Below are 21,980 nucleotides of genomic sequence, written 5' to 3'. Positions count from 1 at the left end.
CTGTATCTTATTTGATTTTGAAATAGTACTACTGTAGATAACATGTCTACATTTTACATACATATGTGATACACAAGCCTAATGCGATGTTTTTATTTTCCATGATAATTCTTTTGTACCTTATTCCCGATTTTTGAAATACAACTAGATCTTGTGTCTACATTTTACATTCATACGTGATGCACGAGCCTAATGCGATGTTTTTGTTTTTCATGATAATTCTTCTGTACCTTATTCCTTGTTTTTTGAAATACGATTTTCAAAAACTACTAGATAGCGTGTCTACATTTTAAACGGGCCTAAAGCAATGTTTTTGTTTTCTATTGTAATTCCTCTGTGTCTTATTGCCTGTTCTTTGAAATCCGATTTTCAAAATACTACTACGTATCTACACTTTACATTCATACATGATACACGAGCCTAATGCGATGTTTTTATTTTCCATGATAATTCTTCTGTGTCTTATTCCCTGATCCTGAAATATGATTATAGTCAGTCTACATTTTCCTAAATTACTATTTACTATTATCTTGCTTCATGTCCCTTCATTTTCATCTTTCAAAAAGATTACTTTACTGTTAGACTGTCAAGAAAGTGCTGTGAAATAAAATATCTGTTAAACTACAAATAAGTAACTGATGTGAAAACATGGATTTTTATCTTTAAAATGTTGTTAAAATGAACTCAATTTATGGCACTTGTTTCCTGTAATTGTAAAAAAATAAAGACCTGTTGTGTAACTAACGTGAAGATCACATTTTTTTTTCTTGTTACCCAACATGAAAATGATGTTATATACTTAACAGGAATTTAATGTTATGGTAGTCTGCCTTTAAACAACGGGAAGCTCCTGGAAATCCTGCCAGTTGTTTCCTGTTAATTTACAGGAAATTAATGTTGTTATTTTACATTAACTTAATGTTAAACCAGGGCACAGTTAAATAACAGGAACTTCCTGGAAACTCTGCTGTCAGTTGATTCCTGTTTTTTTACAGGAAAATTTCTTAGGGACATCAAAATCAAGACAAAGGCTTTAAAAGGATTCCCATGCGTTAACATGAATAGTATTCTGTTATATACGTATATTGAGTAAATTGAAAGAAAGCTTTAACAGAAAGCCCAACGGTAGGTCATCTTGGAGCAGAAAAGTTTTATAGAGCCACATTTGACTGCATTTAGCTGGAAAGTCTTCTATATTCTCACTTCATCTGCAGTTAAAAGTCGTGAAAAAAGGTCATCGATGCTACATGCTACATACAATTAACACTAGACGTAACCAAATACAGTCTCACTGGATATGAAGGGAAAAACTTCACCTTGCAAGAGTGGAAGAAGAGTCAAAATAAGGCAGAAATCAATTTGCCCTATAAGTCTTCGCACCATGGTCCCATGACGCTCATGTGTCCAATACTGAGCCCAAGAGAAAATATGCAGCGCTGAGCACAAGTCAGGATGAAGAAGAGAATATGGGATCTCTGAAGATGAAGGCCCTTGACCGCTTTAAAAGAACACTGCCTACGGCTTTGATGAAACAGAGTGAACTAGGTTGTGGGACTTGTGGCATTTCTCACAACTGATTTGGCCTGAATAATTCATACACACCCTCCCCTCACTTGAATGTGTGGCGCTAGAGATACTTGGTTTTGGATGACGTGACGATACCTCTCATGTCATCTATTATTGAGCATGATGGGGGGGGGGTGAAGGGTATTCTAACATTCCATCACAGGAACAGCAGGAAATGCATACTGATTGCCACAGCAAAACAGGGTCAAAGATTTGCCTGGTGATTACTTGTACAACACGTTCGCCATCTTGTTTCATAGCTTGGTGAAGACAAATGAATATCCCCCAACATCTAACATCCAACATCTCCTTCAAAAATCCTAGAGGAGAATATCTAGATTACTTTTGTCTAGACTTGTAAGAAATTATTATTCTAAATGTATTGGTTAACTTGACACTCATGTTGTATCTTAAGCATAAGCAATAAAACTTCCTGAAACTTATTGCGATATGGTTTTCATATATCAGTAGTCACAATGTCAGTATTACAGAATTGAAATTAATGCTCTGGCTTTTTTTTGTGCCATCCAGACTACCTGCCTCTGATGTATCCTCACAGATTGAAATAAAGATGTATACACACATACTACATGCATTATTGTGGATTTGTTTTGTTTTGTGGTGTTATGGTTTAGTTTCCTGCACAGAGCCACACTGTGAGGTGAAGTGAGGAAAGCTGATCGGCCATCTACATTCATTCATGAGTATCTCACGTTACGCTCCAGTGTATTGAGTCTATGCACACACACACACACACACACACACACTAGGAAACACTTGCACACGTTAGATAAGACATGGGCAGACTGATTTCAGAGAAACTACGCAATGTTTACTGATTTCAGAGAAACTATGGAATGTTTACTCCATCCTTGATCATGTCTTCACACAGGACGATGCACACATTATAATTTACCATACGAAAAAAACAAACAGGCTTCATTCACAGATAGAGCTGGTGAGGATTATACAAGTATTTGCTATGTAGTAAGCCCATCTGATACTGTCTAAAATATGTGCTCATCCACAAACAATAAAGGTTACTACAAGGCAAATGACAAAAAGCTGAGAAAAATATTTATTTATAAAAATGCATAATAATTTCAAGTAGTACACCATGAATATAGTTTCTCATTTCCTTAGATGTCGATTCTGAAAGAAGTAGAATTTTTAAACAATGTCTTGAGCTCTTATCCAAAACGCTCATCAAAAATTGCTCAGGGCATTTAAAGATATATTAACATACACTCTTTTTAAAAAAAAAATGCCCTGCAGTACTGAAAAGAACACATTTTTCTATATTTCCCTAAAGACATTAATTAGTTATTAATTTTGCATCCTTGGCCGGAGGACAAAATTATGATTTTTTTTATCAATTAAAAAAGTTTGTAGGTTCACACAATCCTTACACTCTCTTATAAAAACTGCAGAAATACTTTACAACCTCCAATAGTGTTTCATGTAGAAAACAGAAAACAAGAAATATCCAATGTGAATGTTTCAGTGTAATGATGAATAGTATTGCCTTCTCTGGGTTTACAGAGTGCATATCTATATGTATTCATGTCTTTTTTCCCTTTTAGAATTTTACAATTGGTTAATCATTAGACAAACTTCCACCAGAGGACTAAATGCATTGATCAGTGATGACTGGACACCTCCTTCATGGTCATTTCAGCTTAACGGTGCCAGGCCTGAAATATTGGCACAGTTCTGACATATATATCTACTTATGTCACCTCCCACACTATTAAAGTCACACTATTATTAAGCACTGATTTCTCTCAGCCATACTTATCTTTTCACATCTGATGGTAGAAAAAACCCCAAACAAAAACAATACTATAACAACACTACAGATTATATGGGTACAATTTCTGTACATTCTTTGATATACACATAAAAATATAATATAAATAGTATATTATCTAAATAAGATATAAGTAGTATTGACAAGAGACATCCTCATGTTGGAATTATGGCCTTCACTATGTTTTCCTTGGAATGCTCCACTGGTAGGTTTAAGTGTACTCTAGGTTTGAGGAATTCTGCAAATTATGTCATAAATATTATATATTTGTAGAATACACAAAAGTACATTTGCTAACATAATGTGTAAACATTACCTGCTGTAATGGATAAAGTACTCAAACAAGCATGACTGAGAAAAGCATGTCTGCATACTTGCAATACCAGTAGGTCATGACACAAAACAACTTGTACTTTCACCCTCAATATGTCTTAGAAAAAGCTTAAGCTACTTTCACATGGAAATTCCATATATAATGGATCACAATGAAAATATCACAAGAAGTCAAAATCACCACAAAATTGCTGGGGTTTCTTAAAAAATTAAAATGACCAAAAATAAACAACAGATTATCTCTGTTAAATTCCCAATATGAACAATGTGTACAAAAGTATGAAAAACAAAACAGGTAGTAAAATATCAAAAATGAAATAGAAATAGAACAAGCATGTGCGCACCTGTTTACATCTGTCTGTCTGTATATATGTGGGGGAGGGAGAGAAAAAGAGAGGGATGCAGAGAGCAGATAAAAGAGAGTGAAAGGAAGGGATACTTCTTGTACACTTACAGGGAAGCTACACCAGGCGGGTAACTGAAGCGCCGCGTTGCCGCTGCGTCTGGCGTAGCGTCCCTGTTACACATACTGCTCCTTAGGGAAGGTGTAGGGGGGGATGTTGCCCGGGGTGGGGTACTTAAAGACGGAGCTCTCGCTGGCGTGCTGGGCACAGGGGTTCTGGGGGAGGAAGGAGAGGGGTGGGTGGATGGGGGAGAATGCTGCTCCAGAAAGTCCTCTTTGTGACACGCCAAACGATAACTCACATAGTCAGCCGTGTTCGGAAGATCGTCAAAGAATTTTCCAGAACTCTGCACAAGAAAAGTAATAACTGTAAGTATTTAATATTACATCAGGGATATTTTTTATTTTATTTTATCATTAACTTATCTCTGTGTTGAAACTACACAGAGCTATTCTCAGTAAGTATATGACCGATTAATTGCAATTTTAATCTCAAAATCACAAATACATGTTGGATGCTATTTTATACATTTTGGTTTAATAAACTTTTGGAGTGAATTGATGACAAGGGGCTTACAATTTGCAGACTGAAGTATGAAAATCTAACACTGAAATATTTCCATCTTAGTTATTGAAGACCACATCACCATTAGGGGGCAGTGTTTGGTCATTGCATGTTAGGGCCATGGGGGTAAAGCCTGTGTATGATCCATTACTGAGGCATGAGTAGTCCTTTTCAACAGTGAGTGAGCCACTGGGCAGTGGTGCATTAGTGCAGAATGCCCATTCACTTGGCAGCAGGCTTACTGAAATGAGATGGGGGTGAGTGTGTGGTAACATACCTGGAAGTCATCATTTCCTCTCTTTTTTGAGGCCTTCTTGTGAGCAGGCGATGAGCTGTTCCTGTTGGCAACAAAGACAGTATATATAGAGCGCTGTAGGGGGGGCGGCACTCTTCACATCGGATCGCTTTTAGCATCATAATATGAGTCGAACAAAACATGAACTAGATGAAGTGTTCTGGGTCACAACTGTGTTCCCAAAGCTCTTCACATTCATTCTTATGAACAATTTGAACTGGCCTTTTCCTGACAAATGAGTTGAAACCAAGCATACAGTAGGTATATAAAATGGCCAAAACTTCAGGTGACACTATGCCACCACAATGTATGAAGTAACTTGAATGTTACAGGTAACACTATTTTTGTGTCAATGTCTTATAACTCACATATGTTTACTTAATGTGCTTGAAGAAATAAAGTATATCCTATATCCACGCATGTGGGCATTCTCATTAAAAGAGTAAGGACTCTAACAGTCACACTCTAGGAGTACACTAGTATAATATACTGAACAAAGAGGTTTGTATAGAGGAAGGAGAGAAATTATAAACACATGGCTAAAAAACCCACCACATCTTAGCCATTATTTCCACAGAACTTACTGGTTACTATCAGTGTTGGAGCTCCGTTTCTGCTGCCGGTTGGCCATGAAAATGGCCAAGACCACAGCGAGGATGATGCCCAGAGCCACCACCCAGCCAAGGACGCTCATCATCCTCTCAGAGGCACTGAGGGGCAGCGGGTTCTCTGTGCGGGGGAGACAGAAGAGCGGTCAGCTCGGCAGGGGCTCCTGCGCGCTCCAAGAGCTGTGTGGAGTTGTGGCACCATAGTTCAGTTACAGGCTGTGTTGCTGGTGTTGTGGTTGATCAAAAGTATGTAGTCATGTTCCTTCACCCAAATATGTATGCACACACAGACACACATACACACAGACACACACACACACACACACACACACACACACTCATCCAGGCACTTGAGGACATAAGATCACAAGCGTATATGATTGCATAATATAATTGTACCTATTTTGTGCAGATACTCTGTCCATTATCACTTTTGACAGGGATAATTCAAACCACAAGTATTTCTTGTAACTGTCTGCCATGTCACCCCTTAGAAATGGCATTTATGTAATCATTGCCCGAGGTCATTATGTACATAATAATGTAAAACAGCAATGGCAGTGCCAGCAAATAAAGAAATCCTTCTTAATCTGTTGGCGTAGAAGTGCTATTGTTTGTTTGTTTGTTTGAAAGGCAACTGTTGAGAGCAAAAATGATTCCAGCCAGACAATAGTCTGTTTCAGAGTAAATACCAGGCTCCCTTTACAAAGCACGTCTGGTGGAAATCTGCTTTGACATCTTTCATTTAGGGCTGGCTTTTCTGAGAATCGCTTTACAAGTGTGTTCTGGACGTTTGCAATCACAGCAGAAAAGTATGAAAGAGGCTCAGCGGCCACTTCCCCAAAGGCCAACTCACTGACCCCGAACAGAAAGCAGTGGACAGAGGGGAAAGATTGGACCTACATTATCAGTTGTGCAATGGGCCTCTTGTAACAACATGTGTATGAGTGGATGTTACAGGATGTGTTTATGCCCAGGCTTAGTAATGTGTGGCAAGATCTACTTACTTGGCACTTACATTACAACCCTTAATTACAGGATTACATAAGTGAAGGTACAGCCATACATGGGTTTTTGTGACAAAATATCTTTACTGGAAGTGTTACTGAGACATTTCTTCATGCCTGAGAATGCCTTTGCCCTCTTTGGCTGATTGTTTGTAACAGAGCTTAAGGACTTCACAACTCTACCATAGTGGTGTTGCCATGGTGAATAGGCACATGGATGTGTGAGGACAACAGATTTCATTATATGTGAGAAAAGTTACAACTACAATGCAGTAGTATAGAATCTTTGCAGCTTGTAATGCATGTATACAAATGATCTAATATATTCTGCACTGTTGTCTAAGATCCAAATGCGTGACTACAATGAAAAAAATGGTGTGATCTGCCTGTTGAGATCCTAAATGGCAACAGCAACGAAGATGACTGAAGAATTTGGGACTTATTGGTAGAGCCCATAATGAGTTTGGAGGGGGTGGGTATAGGATGCCAGGCACTACTGCTGAGTCTTCTGGAGGTGTCTTGGGCCTAATTCAATGAAACACAGATGAAGGAGGTTGCCTGCTTGATAACCCCAGTGAAATGCTCACGAAGGCTGCTCTGTTGGTGATATTTTTTTGCACACAAAGATTGCTTTGTTGGTAATTTAGTTTTGTTGCCTTGGTTTTTGGTTGGGCATTCAGGATATTGGCAGCGCATGTAGTACAGTGAAGGAGGGCCTTTACGGATCCTGGGTACAACATGCGGCGTGGTTACGACTGCCGCCAGCCAACTGAGCATTGTTGTTGTGTCCTGCATGTTGTGTAATGTCTGAGTCGCTGATTGGCCACTGTTGGGAAACCCCTACAGCAATGAAACACCTCTTCTGTGTATAGCTGAGATAAGGTCTCTATGTGAGTAAAACTGAAAAATAGTGACTTTCCATGACAAATTTTATTTGCATTGACAGTGCAGTTCGTCTGGGGAAAAAAATTGCACATAACCATGGTAAATAGTTCTGCTGGCAAACACATGCTAATTCACAGTCAAGTTCCATACATATTACTGATCTCTGGATGTCTTCATAAAATATATTACATTGTGGCAAATGCTAAGCCCCAAGCTCTTATGGCAGAAGCACTAATGAAAAGGAAAACTGGTATGTTGTAGGAGGCGTGTGCTACCAGATTATGCATCATTCAAGAGACACATATTAATGGTTTAGATATTCAAGTGATAATATAACTGCAAAATTACTGTCAGAGCCAGAGACACTTAAAACATGGACTTGAGAGCTGTAGCCCAGATTGTGTAAAATAAATGATAGATAACATCATATATAACCCTGTTCTGCATAAGCCACTGTACAACACACCTACTTTATGTTATCCAGGAGTAAGATTTAGTTTGTAGTGCATTAACTTTGATTTATAATATTACCACATATAAACATTTGTACAAATGATATAGTCCATTGCATTTCATGCTGGCATTTTGTGAACAGTGAATCATTTATGGAATGCAAATTGGATTACCACACATTCTAAAAACTCATAAATCTGTTTTTTTTTTCTTCACTGAATAATCTGGTGGGACTGATGTCAATCAACTGCAACATTTTACTATGACGTGAACAGAAAAACACATGCACCCTTGTCCATTTGTGTCCATAACGTTGTCCAGTTAATTATGTAAACATCTTGGGTATGAAGTACTTTGTAAAAAGTTTTGATTGTCAAATTCCTAGAAATTACCTGTCATTACAACAAACTCTTATCAACACAACTTATTTCGTGAATAACCTTGAAAATGTCCACAAACGTCTTAGGGAAGATGGCTGAAATAACTAAATGCACAATTCATTACAGAACCTTTCACATTCGAATGAAAAACTTGTGAGTGTATGAATGAAAACATATGAATGAGTGTGCTTGGGAGGATACAATTTTACATTATTATTTACAGTTATGCACTGTATAATTAATGCGAAAATACAACATGAATCATAACATCACGAAATAGCAGTGCAACCAGTACTGAAAGCAGTACATCACCCTGAAGACATTTGACTGATTTAAGGCAGACTACATGTCTGACTATCTGTACTATCACATCAATAGAAACTGAAAAACGGGTTTGATTAGAAATTAGTTGAACACCTGTTGCATGTAAAGAGGCCACAGTCGGGGCTTGTTTGTGTTCACTTTCTTAGAGGCTTCAAAAGTAGCAAAGGAGCACATCAATTTGCTGAGACATTAACTTTGTGCAAAATTCATGATTACCCTAGGCTTAAAATATGCAACACTTCAAATGACTGGAATTAATGAAGGCAGTTGAAGTGGAAATCAATATATGATATATATAAAAAAACAATAATATTTATTTTCAGTCATTTAATTTGGTTCATGTTGCATTAATTGCCATTGTGAGTGTATCTATTTGTCAGTGAAGGAGGAGGAGGTAGGCGCATGAAGAGCAGCACCAGTGACTGTGAGTTGATGAGATTACAGCCTAGGGAATCACTTGCTTATTTTAGACGTACCACTCCTCTTTTGAGATGACAGAGCCATCCGTTTGCGGCACCATGTCAACAGACATTTCCAGTTCAGTTTCATCATAAAAGGCAAAACACTGTTCGCCGTACCCGCAAGCCTCCACCTCGCTCTCTACACTGAACGAGCGGTTCATTTGTTGGGTGTTGTCTTGGCAATGGTGGATGTTTTCAGTGAGACTAATAGGGCTTCCATACATCTCTGCCTTTTTCTCGTCGTCAAAGTCATCTGGGCAAATGAGGACCTGAGGTATGGGGGGATAGGGCTGCAAGCTGCCGCCCTTTCGGTAGCTGCTCCCTAACACATGCTTCTTGGTGCTGTAATCGCCCTTGAAGGTGCGCTGTCGTCGATGGAACAAAACTCCGAGGAGAGTGAGGGCCACCACCAGCAGAGAGCCGCCCAGGGCCACCATTCCTATGGCAGTGCCCAGTCCCTGCTGCCCTTGGGTGATCTCGTGAGGAATTACAGGGAATTCTGGGTAAGAGAGACATATGGATGGGGAGCAGGGTGTCAATGTTCAACTACAGGAAGGAACTTCAAAATGAAATAAAAACTCTAAGGAGTTAAGAAAGCGATATCGGGGTAAACAGGGATATGAGGTGGAAGCTTTGGGATCTCAACAACCACTTCAGTACGGATTCTGATTTTCACACATATGCTCCACAGAAAACCAAACATGCAATACCAACAGCAGCCAAACATGCAACACGTGCACCATGACATCCACTGAACACCATGACATCCACTGAAATGTTAAGAAGCAGCAAAGAGACAATGCTAAGCTTGGGACTGGATGAGGCAGTCTGGACCCAGCTGAGAGCTGGTATAGCAGCAACATCTCATGACCATGTGACGTCACATCTTCCTGTTACTGTAAGTCCACCCACCAAGTGACTACCTAGCGGCTCTCTAAGAGGTCACAAATCTGTGGCTCCGTGTGTCACCCTCTGTCTGTTGCCCTGTGTCCTGCATGGACATGTGCAGGTCATCCCTTGTTGCCATGATATGATAATGATATGACAATGGTATGACAATGATATGACAATGATATGACAATGATAAACTAAATGCACTGATCTTCACCATTTTGAGGGAGAGGACATGATAATGAGTGGCTTAAAGGTAAAGTCCTTGATTATAATAGAGTATAGTTTTCCTCAGATTCAGTTAAATTATCTTCCCGTTCCACTGACAGGATTGACGGTGTGTGCACTAAAAAAGTGGTGATGTTCCTGCACCAGAAAGAGGTGGCTCCTTGATTTGAAATCAAACCATATCAGAGAAAATATGAACCATCCATCCTATCCATATGTGCATGGATAATGAAGTTGTGAGAAAGTGAAAAAAGTCACCTTGCTCCACCAAAGGACAGGCTGCTATGTCTCATTTCCCCTTTGGGTGAGTTAAGCTCCACTGTGCTGTGCAGCAGTGAGAACAGAGCCTATGAAAATGACACTTCATTGCTTCAGACAGGATCCGTCCTGCAGACATATAAGTGAAACCAAACAAAGAATGAGAATTGATGGATTTGGTTTGGGCTGGGACTGGCGAATCCTGCATGTCTCGTGCAAACTCTGGAGGCTTGCTGCCAAAACATGTATTGTGCTTACATGTCCTGCAAATATTGTGCACAGAAGCTCTTTTCAGAGTCTCTTAATCTCAGCATTTCACAGGATTTCAAAGGGCTGCACACACAGGTCTGTTACATGTACACAACTGTGGTGTGAGAACTGACAAGTGTTATAATCTGGTGTTTGACTGTCTTTGGATTAAAACACATTGAACAATCTGTCAGATGGCAACAGTGTCAACCTACGCATATGATGTACGTATATGCATAACAAATAAGGTAAAATTATACTCTAACATATGATTTGACAAATACATTCATTTACAATACTTTAAGCTGTGGGTGATATATAAAACTGTGTATGTGGATTTCAATCATATTCATACAACACACTGAACCTTTGCTTCAGCGGGATATTTATAGGCCTAAGCAAGAATGTTGGTGGAAACAACAGCACATGCACACATAAAATCGATGTTTCAGAGAGAGAGGCAAAGGTGTGGTTCAAAGCTCTAAGTAGGCAGAGCCAAGTTGAAAATAGTGAAAAGTATTGTTGAAGCTGAGCAACAGGATTGGCAAACAATTTGCTTGAGCTGAATGTGACAGACAAAATCAGAGTGTAAACAATATCATCTTCTGATTATGGCAATATCATCTTCTGATTATGGCAATATCATCTTCTAGAAAGTAGGTGTTGGAATAACATATTTGCATAATGTGAGGCTACTGGTGACTATGCGTAGATATATGATGATAAAAGACATCCCAGTGACAAGGAAAGAACCTGATGCATTAAACACAACAGCAGCAGTGACTGGAAGCTTAAATGAGAAAGAGAGAGAGAAAGAGAGAGAGAGAGAGAGAGATAGAAAAAAAGAGAGAGAGGGATGGAGAGAGAGAGAGGAGGTGTGGGGGGGTGCGATCTATGTTTATGTTGATGAATTTGAACACCTGGAACAATCTGAAAGCAATCTCTTTCTGCAATCTGCAGCTGCCAACAACTTTTGAAGACAATGGTGTGGTATAAAATGTCTCTGCCTGGGCCTAATAAGACTATAATATTTGAACAGAAACAATGTTTTTGTCATTGTTGCATATTTACATCATGGGTGACATATGTTTGCTGCTGATTGAGTATTCAATTTAAGGCCTACAAATGACATTTCCTCTTCCGAGATGCATAACAAGTTTGCTCTGCTACTTTGCTAGTGCAAGAAATAAGTAGCATAATGCAGCACTCTCCACAGGCCTGACGTTCTACACAAACTGCCTGCATGGGCAGAATAGACAGAGTTTGTGCCGCCAAACCTGGGGCCCATAATGTGCATCCAGTGAATGTGAAGACATACATGTACTCAAAGACTGCTGTGCAAATAACAGAATGGCATGAGCAGGACAGAACCCTAATATGGGTATTTACGGAACATGAGCAGGACCCATGTGGATTGTTGTGGAAACACAGAAGAACTCAAATGCCAAAATATCACACACACATACACACTAAACCCCTTTGTAAGAGTTGAAAGCCTAGGTTACTGCAAAACTAAACATGATAGTCTGAAGAAAATCCAACACGCAGGTATTAACACACAAATCACTTAACAATCTGATGTGCATGCCAGAGACAGTAGCAAGCAGCGCTAACATCCAAATATTTATGCTCTGGAGTTTGACAGTTTGTGTTGGCACGGTGTCCTGTCCTATGGGTCAAAGAGGCCGGAGTTATATTTAGTCAGCAAAGGCAGCCAAAATCCTTACTGATGCACGATTGATCAGTAAGGATTTGATTACTTAGCAGGATGATCTTTTCTTTCTCATATATAGAACTCTTCCGTCTTTTTTCTCCACAGAACAGGCTCCACCCCAGCAGGCTGCCCTTTGAGGATGCCAGGATTCAGCAGCTGGCGTGTAAAGAGCAGCACATACTAGCGCAAAAACAAAGAGCCCAAGCGCTATCTGGCCAACACAGGACGGAGATGAAGCAACACTGGGCGCATGGACACAAAGAGAGTGTGCAGGAGTCCCGTGCAGCGCTGGGGCTGGGCTGCTAATGCATGCATCTCTCGCCTCTGCTCTGCTCTGCTCTCCCAGTGGCTTAGCGCCGAGCAGCCCGCTAGAGAGCAACGTGCGCACACTTGAGAGCGCCGGCGAGAGATCTCCCCGCTGTCAGCACACTCAACAGAACATCAAAGCCAGATCATTGTGCTGAGACAAGACCTTTATCTTTGCACGTCGTTCGGACATAATGATTTCCCAACGATTTGCACTACACATGAGAATGTTGGCAGATTCCTGGAGGGACGATAATGAGCTCCTCCTCGGTATCTACCCGAGATGTAAACAGCTTTAATGACAGGAGATAGGCATCTGCCACGGCTATAAAGCACAGCCCATCCAAAGCAGTTGTGCTGACTTTGAGTGGCCTCAGATATTGATATGAGAGACAATGGATGTTTTGTGGGAGCTTATTGCTGCTCAGTGCCTGTCCGGAGGCTGGGAACGCAGGCAGGCATCTCAAGAGGAAGGCACACAGTGTGTGTGTGTGTGTGTGTGCCAGAATACAGCCGACACGTGGGGGCAAACCAGAGTTCCAGAAAAGGGAGAGGGGCTGTGTAAAAGAAAGCCACATCAGTTCTTGTGAAACGTAACACTGTGGTACGTTTGCCGGGAACAAAGGGGAATTAGATGTATGGCTCTGCGCAATCATGGAACACGAGCCCGTCATTCCGATAGGGCAAGATGCAAATGCCACTGCAATGCAGAAAATGTGTGATGCTATGAAGAGCATGGAGACTCTGGCTCAGATTCTGCGGAGGTCAACCACTGCAGACTTCACACCCATCATACACAGCAGCGGCTGCAATAACGCTGTTATTTAGTTAAGGGGGAAACCTCTGGGGCCAACAAGAAGCATACTGCTGATACTATGTTATTTATTTCATTTATTCGCCTATTTATCCTGTGGGATATCATTTAACCAGGAAGGTTCCTGGGGACCGCAAACACAAAAATAAAATAAAATAAAATAAAACATACCAAAACAACTCTTCAAAGTGTTTGTATGGGGAAACATTGAAAAAAACTACTTCACTACTCTGTTACATCAGCCATTTAGAAGAGAGAGAAGACGGCCAGATGTGACATTCATACAGGGCTATCCCCTCTCACCCCTGCGACACGGTCATTCGGTGACAGCATTAGTTTACCAGTCCATGACATGCGGGACTAGACGGCCCTGTCCAGTTGAAGCTCAGCTCGGCCCTGCCAACATCAACACAGAGACATGGAGCAAGGAGACTCCAACCACACAAAACCATCAACAAAGACTACATCGCCATAGCGATGAAGTGGAAAGTATATAATAGCATGTGATACAAACAAAACATTCAAACAAAAAAAAGGGCAGAATAGGTGACAAGATGTCAAGACCACAACAATAATGTCCATGCCACCTATACCCCATGCAAAACAACAATGCTGTCTACTGTCACCTGAAACATATCCTTGGTTTTGTGTCTGACATTAAAATGATACAATACAATTTTATGAAATGCTTTGATGTAATGGCCCAGAAAAAAAAAAAGTATTAAGCAACAATACAGGGTTACCCTTATTGCATTTAGCATAAAAGATCAAACCGATTTTTTCTGTGTTTACTTGTGTTAACAATTTTAGGTTAATATATTAAGGTTAACATATAGCAGAAAGCAATGTGTTCAGTTGCCATAATCTACCATGTCAGCAACATTCACTGAGGACGCAGGAACCAGCACAAGCATGCAGCAGCAGCAGCATACACACTCACAGCAGCATACACACTCACAGCACATACACACTCACAGCACATACACACTCACAGCAGCACATGCTCACACACTCATGCATACTCTCTCAATAGCACATGCATACTCTCTCAATAGCACATACTCTCTCAATAGCACATGCATACTCTCTCAATAGCACATGCATACTCTCTCAATAGCACATGCACACTGTTTCAGCAGCACATGCATACCAGGCAGACACACAGCACATTTACAGACCAACTTCAAACGCAGTGCCCTACCTGTGACGTTGACCTCCATAGCGGCTGAGCGGGTTCCGATGCTGTTGGTGGCGTCACACATGTATGTGCCAGCCAGGTCGTAGGTGACCGGCCCTTTAAAGAGCAAAATGTTGTCACGGACCTCCACATTATCAGGAATGGAGCCATTTAAACTGCAGTGGAGGCAAGAGAGATACCGTCAGGTGAAAAGGGTATGATCAGATGTATCCTTACACATCCAGCATGGCATGGGGAATAGTATGATACTAATAATGCTGAATAGTTTAAAATGCAAACCTTGAACTTTATTATAGCTTTTATTTCAGGGAGCACTGAGAAATACTTACAATCTCCACTGATACAAAGACACGGGTGGGTTAGCATCAGTTTGGCAGATTAGCTGAACACTTTCTCGGTTCAGATACCAGTTGCCATCATATCCCTCAATAGTTACCTCTGGCTCATCTGCAAAAAAGCAAAACATCAAATTGACTGCAAGATCAAATACCTTCAATGCATTGATGTTTCTTTTTAATGTCCTTCATGAATTAAATATACAATTTCCAAAAAAAATAAATAAATAAATAAATAAATAATAATATTTATAATATTTAATATATATATATATATATACAGTATATATAATTGATAATGCTAAATAAGGCAGAACAATAACATCAATTCCCTTACACTGAATGTTGAGGGTCACACTGTCGCTGTATGTCTCGCTGTGGTAAGACGTAATGCACGTGAGCTTCTGGTTGTGGGTCTGCCGCGTGGGAACCATCATGTAATCACTGCGCACTGTGAACGTTCCGTCAGGGTTCCGGATCTCCTGGTTACTGACCTCACCATCCAGACCAGTGTCCCATGTGATCACACCAGCAGGTTTTCCGTTGGCAGACAAACAAGTGGCCACGGTCATCTTCAGATTGGCTGGTCCAGCCACGATGGTTGGAGTAGATAGGCTCATTTGGATCATAGGGCGAGCTTTCACAAAAATCAAAATTGATGAAATTAAATGAAAATGTAATAGACCAGCTTTTAGATTTGAAGTATGTAAGTCTTAAATGTGTTTATCATATCTACATATTCAGATACATATTGCCGTATCTAGGCCATACTAAACATTATGCAAAATATTAAAACCTAGGGGCTGATATTCCATGTTGATGTGAGGTTAAAATTGGGAAAAAATGTGGGAAACAGCTCCTTCAGCTCAACAGCCAGAGCAAGGCGCTAACAACGCCCACGTCACGCTGGAGAAAAGTGTTTGCTGCATGTGTAAGTGTGAGAGTTTTTTTTTTTAATCCCCACTCACCATAAACGGTGAGGTTGACGGTGTTCTCGCGGTTGCCAGCTGGGAAGGTGGTGTACTCGCAGATGTAGGCGGCCTCGTCGGTCAGCCGCAGGTTGGAGAAGGTGATGGTGGTGTCCTCCAGGGAGGGCGTCGGCCTGCGCACGGCCGGACTCTTGAAGCGCACGCGCTCCTTGAAGGGCGGCAGCACGGACACGCCTAGAGCAGGGTTGGCGATGGCCACATTCTGCTTGGTGCCGTTGACGAACTTCTGCCAGGTGACCTGGGAGATCTTGACCGGGGGGTCACTGTTCACAAACTGGCAGCTGAGGTCCACCTGAGAGCCAGCATAACCTGAGCGACTGTCATCCACCTGGACCATCTGAGAATAACCTGAGAAAAGCAGAGAGAGGGGAGGGTGAGAATACAACACCTCACGATACATTAACAGAAGATCAGTAGAACATGCAGCTGCACACATCTGCTCTGTGCAGATTTCATATTGAACTCAATTAGTGCTCCAGTTCACTAACCAGTCAATGAGAAATTGGATGTCTGAGTCACAGAGTATGCAGCAAATTTGTCTCACTGTATACAACCTTTAATGAAAATATTGCTTACAAATACATTAATAGAATCATTCTTCGTGTGCTTACTAAAGGGGGATCCAGGCTTTGGGCTTTGTAAAGGGCTTTGAGACTATGGAAATAGTCAATGCTGCTATACAAACAAATCTAATCAAATCAATGTCATTGTAAACAGACCTTTACTACTACAGAAACAGTGAGACAATGTGCCAAAGACATTGTTTATGATTGTGTTAACATCACCAGTCCAGTGGAACACTCTTTATTGACTATATGGGTAAGTGGCCCCAACAGTAGGTGTCCTTAGTCAAAGCCCCTATTAGGACTCAGAGTCGGTCAACTGCACCAGCGTCAGCAGTGCAGGCCTCTTGTACAATAGAGGCTGTCACACAATACAGTTTCTTACACATGTCATGACACGACGTTCAGAGAACAATATGAAGTGAGATTCTTCTCTGAGAGGACCCGTTTGAGATGGCAATGCCAGAACAATTACTCAGACGACGGCTGGCCTCAAACTGTCTTGCCGTCTGCATCTTGTGAAGTGCACACACAGAGAAACTCGCATTATCTTTTCATCTGCGCTGTCGGAGAAATGAAGGCTGCACGTCGCGCTGAGGATAACATATTGTGATGTTCTTAGATGTTGCTTTGTTTTTCCCTCTGGGTGCATGTTAAGAGTATTCACAGTCCTTAAAGAAGACACTGTCTCACTTGTATCTACAGTAGAATTTACCAACCCCACTAATAATCACTTAGCCTACTTTTCCTTCAGTAATGAAGATTTAATTCTATAGCAATTTTTCTCAGCCATCAGCTCAGTGCTTAGACTTGGAACAATTAGCTTTGTAAAAGCTGCATTTTGACTATGAGCACAGTTACAACACATTCTTAAAACATCACACCCCCCGTGCAAAAATAGTTTATTAATAGTAACCCTAATCCAATTAGAAAATGGCACGTCTTTTAACGTGCCACATTGGTGGCAATAAACGCAATGTAAGAAAAAGAAATCCAAATATAGCTCCAGAGGAAGAGCCCCAAACCTCACGAATGAATATTTATAGCCACACAGGTTGGGAGTCGCTGGCTGCTCATCTCTAGGCAACTGCGGAGCCCCACACTGCACCGTCTCTGAAAGACTGCAGCTTAAGGAGCCCGGGCTAAAAATAGGAGGTCTTAAGAGCTCTGGGTACTGTAGGACACTGACTGGGAGTAGAAATGGGCCCTCAAAGCCAATCAGGGACATCAGATCTGACTGAGGGGCTATTATGGTAAACACAGATTCCGCTGCTTTTAGATGAACACACACACATGCAAAATGTCCCCTGATCCACAGGTGAAGGACACCAGTTGGTGCCACTTTGTGTGTCATTATTGAAGTGTAAATAAGCCAACACTGTGGCGATTTTCCAAAATGAAAGCCTGACACTCCAAGGGCCCTATTTTGGCAATCTAAAACACATTAGTATGGGGAATCGTGCAATTTTAGGAACGGTTCATATAGATTTTTGCAACTGGTGATTTTTTACTTGCTAGGACCCCATTGAATACAAAACAATTGTTTTCTTCATTTTCAGTGCCAAAATTCAAGATGGTGGACAATATATGCAGAAAAATAATATAAAGGCTTAAAGTGGTCAATTTTTTTGATAAATATACACTTAATGTCTTTCATGGAGTTTGTGATGGTAAAGTTGTTAAATAATAAGTAGCCTATATGTCATTGTAGCCTCGTGCTTCACTTTCAACATTTTCAAAGAAGCATTCTGCCAGATCTTAGCAACAGTTTATGTCACTTTTCCTGACAACAATCTCCTGTAGATTGTTCAGATGATGCTGTTTCTGAAACCAGTCACAATTCATGGATGAAGGCAGACTTAGCTGTAGTGGGCAGCATTAGGCTTGCATTGAATCAACAAATTCATATGTTCCCACAATTTCCTGCAAGTCCTGTTAACAGAATTATTGAAGACCAAAGAGCTCATGGTGGACTTCAGGAAGTCTAAAGCTAGCACACACCCCCATTCTCATCAATGGGACTGAAGTGGAGTGTATCACCAGCTTCAGATTTCTGGGTGTCCACATCTCTGAGGACCTCTCTTGGACCCTCAACATCTCTACCCTGATCAAGAAGGCTTACCAGCGTCTCTTCTATCTGAGGAGGCTGAAGAAGGTCCACCGCCTCCTCAGATCCTGGTGAACTTCTACCCCTGCACCATCAAGCGTATTCTACCAACTGTGTCACAGTTTGGTATGGTAACTGTTCTGCCCACGACCGAAAAGCATTGCAGAGGGTGGTGAAAACTGCCCAACGCATCACCAGTTCCTCACTCCTCTCCATTGAGGCCATCCAGGGCAAGTGATGCTTGCATAAGGTGCACAGCAGGTTCAGAGGCAGCTTTCCTGCAGCTGAACTCTAGCTCTGCATCCTGGTGACAACCGACCTACAAAGCCACCCCCACCCCCGCCCAATGCCTCCTTGCCTGTGCCTGTTGAGGTGTCCACGACCATTGCAATCTTGACAGGGACAACAAGGAGGCAGATACACTGCACATATTCATATTACTCTAAACCTCTCTACCTTATATAAATCAACTGTATACTACTGTCTACATTTCTTGACCTGTCTATGCACCACCTATCTATACTTTGTATATCACATTGCACACACACGATTATCACACACACGATTATTTGCAATTTTTGGTGATATATCCGCCATCTTGGATTTTGGACCAGTGCAGTCCGGGAAAAAATTGGAAACAGGTAGTTTTGCAAACTATAGGGTCTGAAGAAGTGAAAAAACATAATTTGCAAAAATCTATATGAAATGTTCCAAACACCTTTTTTTTGCTACATATCGCCCTGCACTACATGGTCACTGGCGAATACAGTAGCTTCAATACATTTAGGGGTTTGTCCAGTCCATATTCGGGGTGGTTCTGTTATCATACATCGGGCGCTTGGCGCAAAAAGGCAGTTCTTATGTTTCTTAATCAGTCATGGGTGTGTTATGGGCATAACATAATTTAAACCAATGAGAATGACATCTGTCAGCAAGCAATGCAACTTCAAACAGCGCATTTTGATAGTCAGTGGCGCATTTGAAAGAATCTGCTTGATCGCGAGACCGTATGGAACAGGTATTCCACCTGTTCCTATTGCTTTACTAAAACCTAGCAGAGTATAGCCTACACGTATCTGCACTCGTCTATTATTTGAACTCATAGGCAAAGTGAAACTTCACAGTGGTGTCATAGTCAATGACAAAACAGTTATACATCGTTAATTACTTTTACTATTGACTGACAATGGGTTACCATCGAAACATAGCCTGAAAAAAGCAACACTTACCCCAATAATGTTCGAATGACTGAATAAACAACCTAAGGACATTTATCCTGCAGAGGAGTTGCTGCTTACATCTCGTGACAGTGCGTCTTCAGCTGTGCTTCATATGCACCTTTCGCTATAGACCAGGCTTTTTTGGTCAGTGGCGTAATGCTTTTTAGATGGTGTAAGATAGAGATTTTTAGATAATGCGCCAGACCCCACCTTAGGCCATTAATTGACACACCCCTGGGCGCATTGTGACAAATTTGAGTGTAAGATAGGAATAAACTTTGCGTCGTGATAATACGCTATGCACTGCGTTCATGATTGTCAAAATAAGGTCCCTTGATTGTGTTTAAAAGGTACAGTGTCATTCTGTGTCATTTTCAGTACAGCGGTGGATGAGGCCATTGGATCAAAGATTTGTAATCAGTGTCACTACCACGAGCGTTGATGAGCCACTACCACAGTGGTCACTAGCACAAGCGTTGATTGAAGAGCTATGTTGGGTTTAATGTCCACTAACACATATCGGTGTAACAAGACTAAAATGAATTGCTGATCACTCAATGTTTGGGTCCCTGTTTAAGAGAGAAACTAATCAGGCTGAGTGACTAATAAAGGGTAATGGATGCAAACGCATTATGTGCTAAATAAGCTACCCTGGTCTACACAAATACCTGAGTAGAATTCTTTCCCAATGATGTTCAATAATAACAATTTCTGGGAGCTATTACCAAATGCAGGATCCCTGACATAGCGGTCAAATTCTCTTCAACACACATTCATTTCTTTTGGAAAGGTCATTTAATAATACTAAACGATGTCCTTAAAATCTGTGTTCACTACCAAACGCCTTTGCAATAATCAAATAAATAAATAAATACAAATAGTAATAACACACACACACACACACACACAGTCTAAATAAATGGCAGAGCGCAACAGGCATTTGGAGGGACAACTAGGATTAGCGATGACAGTAGGAACACTGCCTGGCTTTGCCTGGCTTTAGGCTGTCCCTGCGAGACTACACAAATATTTCAAAGCCATGCAAAGCGGGGCGGGCAGGCAACACATGGCAGGTTGGGAATGATAGGGGAGCAGCTTACAGCACTCAGGATATTGAAGTCCAGGATGGAGTCCAACAGCGTGAGAACATCCTCCTACTACGTGACCACATGTAATACCTGCATTCAGTCTGACCCACCACCCAAATCTCTAGCAAAAAACAGCAAAAGAAATGAAAAAAGCACACACACACACACACACACACACACACATACAAAGCGACCACTGCAGCCAAGCTGCACAGATGCGACAACCTGTTCACAAAAGGGTGATAACTGCGGAGGCCATCACAACTGGCCTCTGGCCCCCGCGCTGCTCTCAGTCCAATCCCTCCCCCCAACCCACGATCCTATCCCTCCACCCCCTAATCTATACAACTGTTTACATCTGAGGATTACAGATTATCAGGACCCCAGCAATCTATACAAAGAGAAATAGTAACACTGATATTGGATTCTCTTCAATGGATTATATTTTCCATTTCCGTACTTGGCAGATGCCCACATACAATATCCATTCTAGGGCAAATTGTGTGTTTTTATAGCTTAGTGAGTATTTTTCTTCGTGAAATTATTATTTTTGAAAAATTCTCTCTCTTTGAAACAGACTGCTTGACTGTGGTCTGTTAGTTGTTGTGGACAGAGAGGCACTTACTAAGCTGATGAGAAATGAAAAATGTCCATCAGTGCGGATGAAGCAGACTGAGGCTGAGGATGCAGAACAGCAACTGAGTCACTTTGTACATCCGTTTGTGATGATCAACCTCACATGTACAAACAGAATCACTGCCACAGTGGATGCATTTCTGAATGAAATGATAGTGAGCTACCAGTCCAATATTGTTAAGTTATAAAACATTTTAAATATTCTAATTCAATACCATTTGATCTTACATATACAACATTTGCATGTCATCGTGTGTGAGAAAAAAAAAGGCATAAACACCAGCAAAACACCAT

The 21,980-nt window shown here is 41.1% G+C and overlaps 1 protein-coding gene across 1 annotated transcript in view; it reads right to left on the bottom strand.

The window, feature by feature from the left end:
- Nucleotides 1-2,507: 2,507 nt before the first annotated feature.
- nectin1a (nectin cell adhesion molecule 1a) overlaps nucleotides 2,508-21,980 on the bottom strand; it is a 28,246-nt gene continuing 8,773 nt past the window's right edge. The window contains 8 exon segments of the mRNA XM_048269761.1: nucleotides 2,508-4,357; nucleotides 4,360-4,459; nucleotides 4,955-5,015; nucleotides 5,557-5,701; nucleotides 14,752-14,903; nucleotides 15,078-15,195; nucleotides 15,421-15,720; nucleotides 16,052-16,420. Of these exon segments, the coding sequence (XP_048125718.1) occupies nucleotides 4,230-4,357; nucleotides 4,360-4,459; nucleotides 4,955-5,015; nucleotides 5,557-5,701; nucleotides 14,752-14,903; nucleotides 15,078-15,195; nucleotides 15,421-15,720; nucleotides 16,052-16,420 (1,373 nt within the window). The 3' untranslated portion in view covers nucleotides 2,508-4,229.

This window comes from Alosa alosa, chromosome 2 (genome assembly GCF_017589495.1).
Source record: "Alosa alosa isolate M-15738 ecotype Scorff River chromosome 2, AALO_Geno_1.1, whole genome shotgun sequence".
Lineage (NCBI taxonomy): Eukaryota > Metazoa > Chordata > Actinopteri > Clupeiformes > Clupeidae > Alosa > Alosa alosa.
This window is presented reverse-complemented; position numbering and strand designations above follow the sequence as displayed.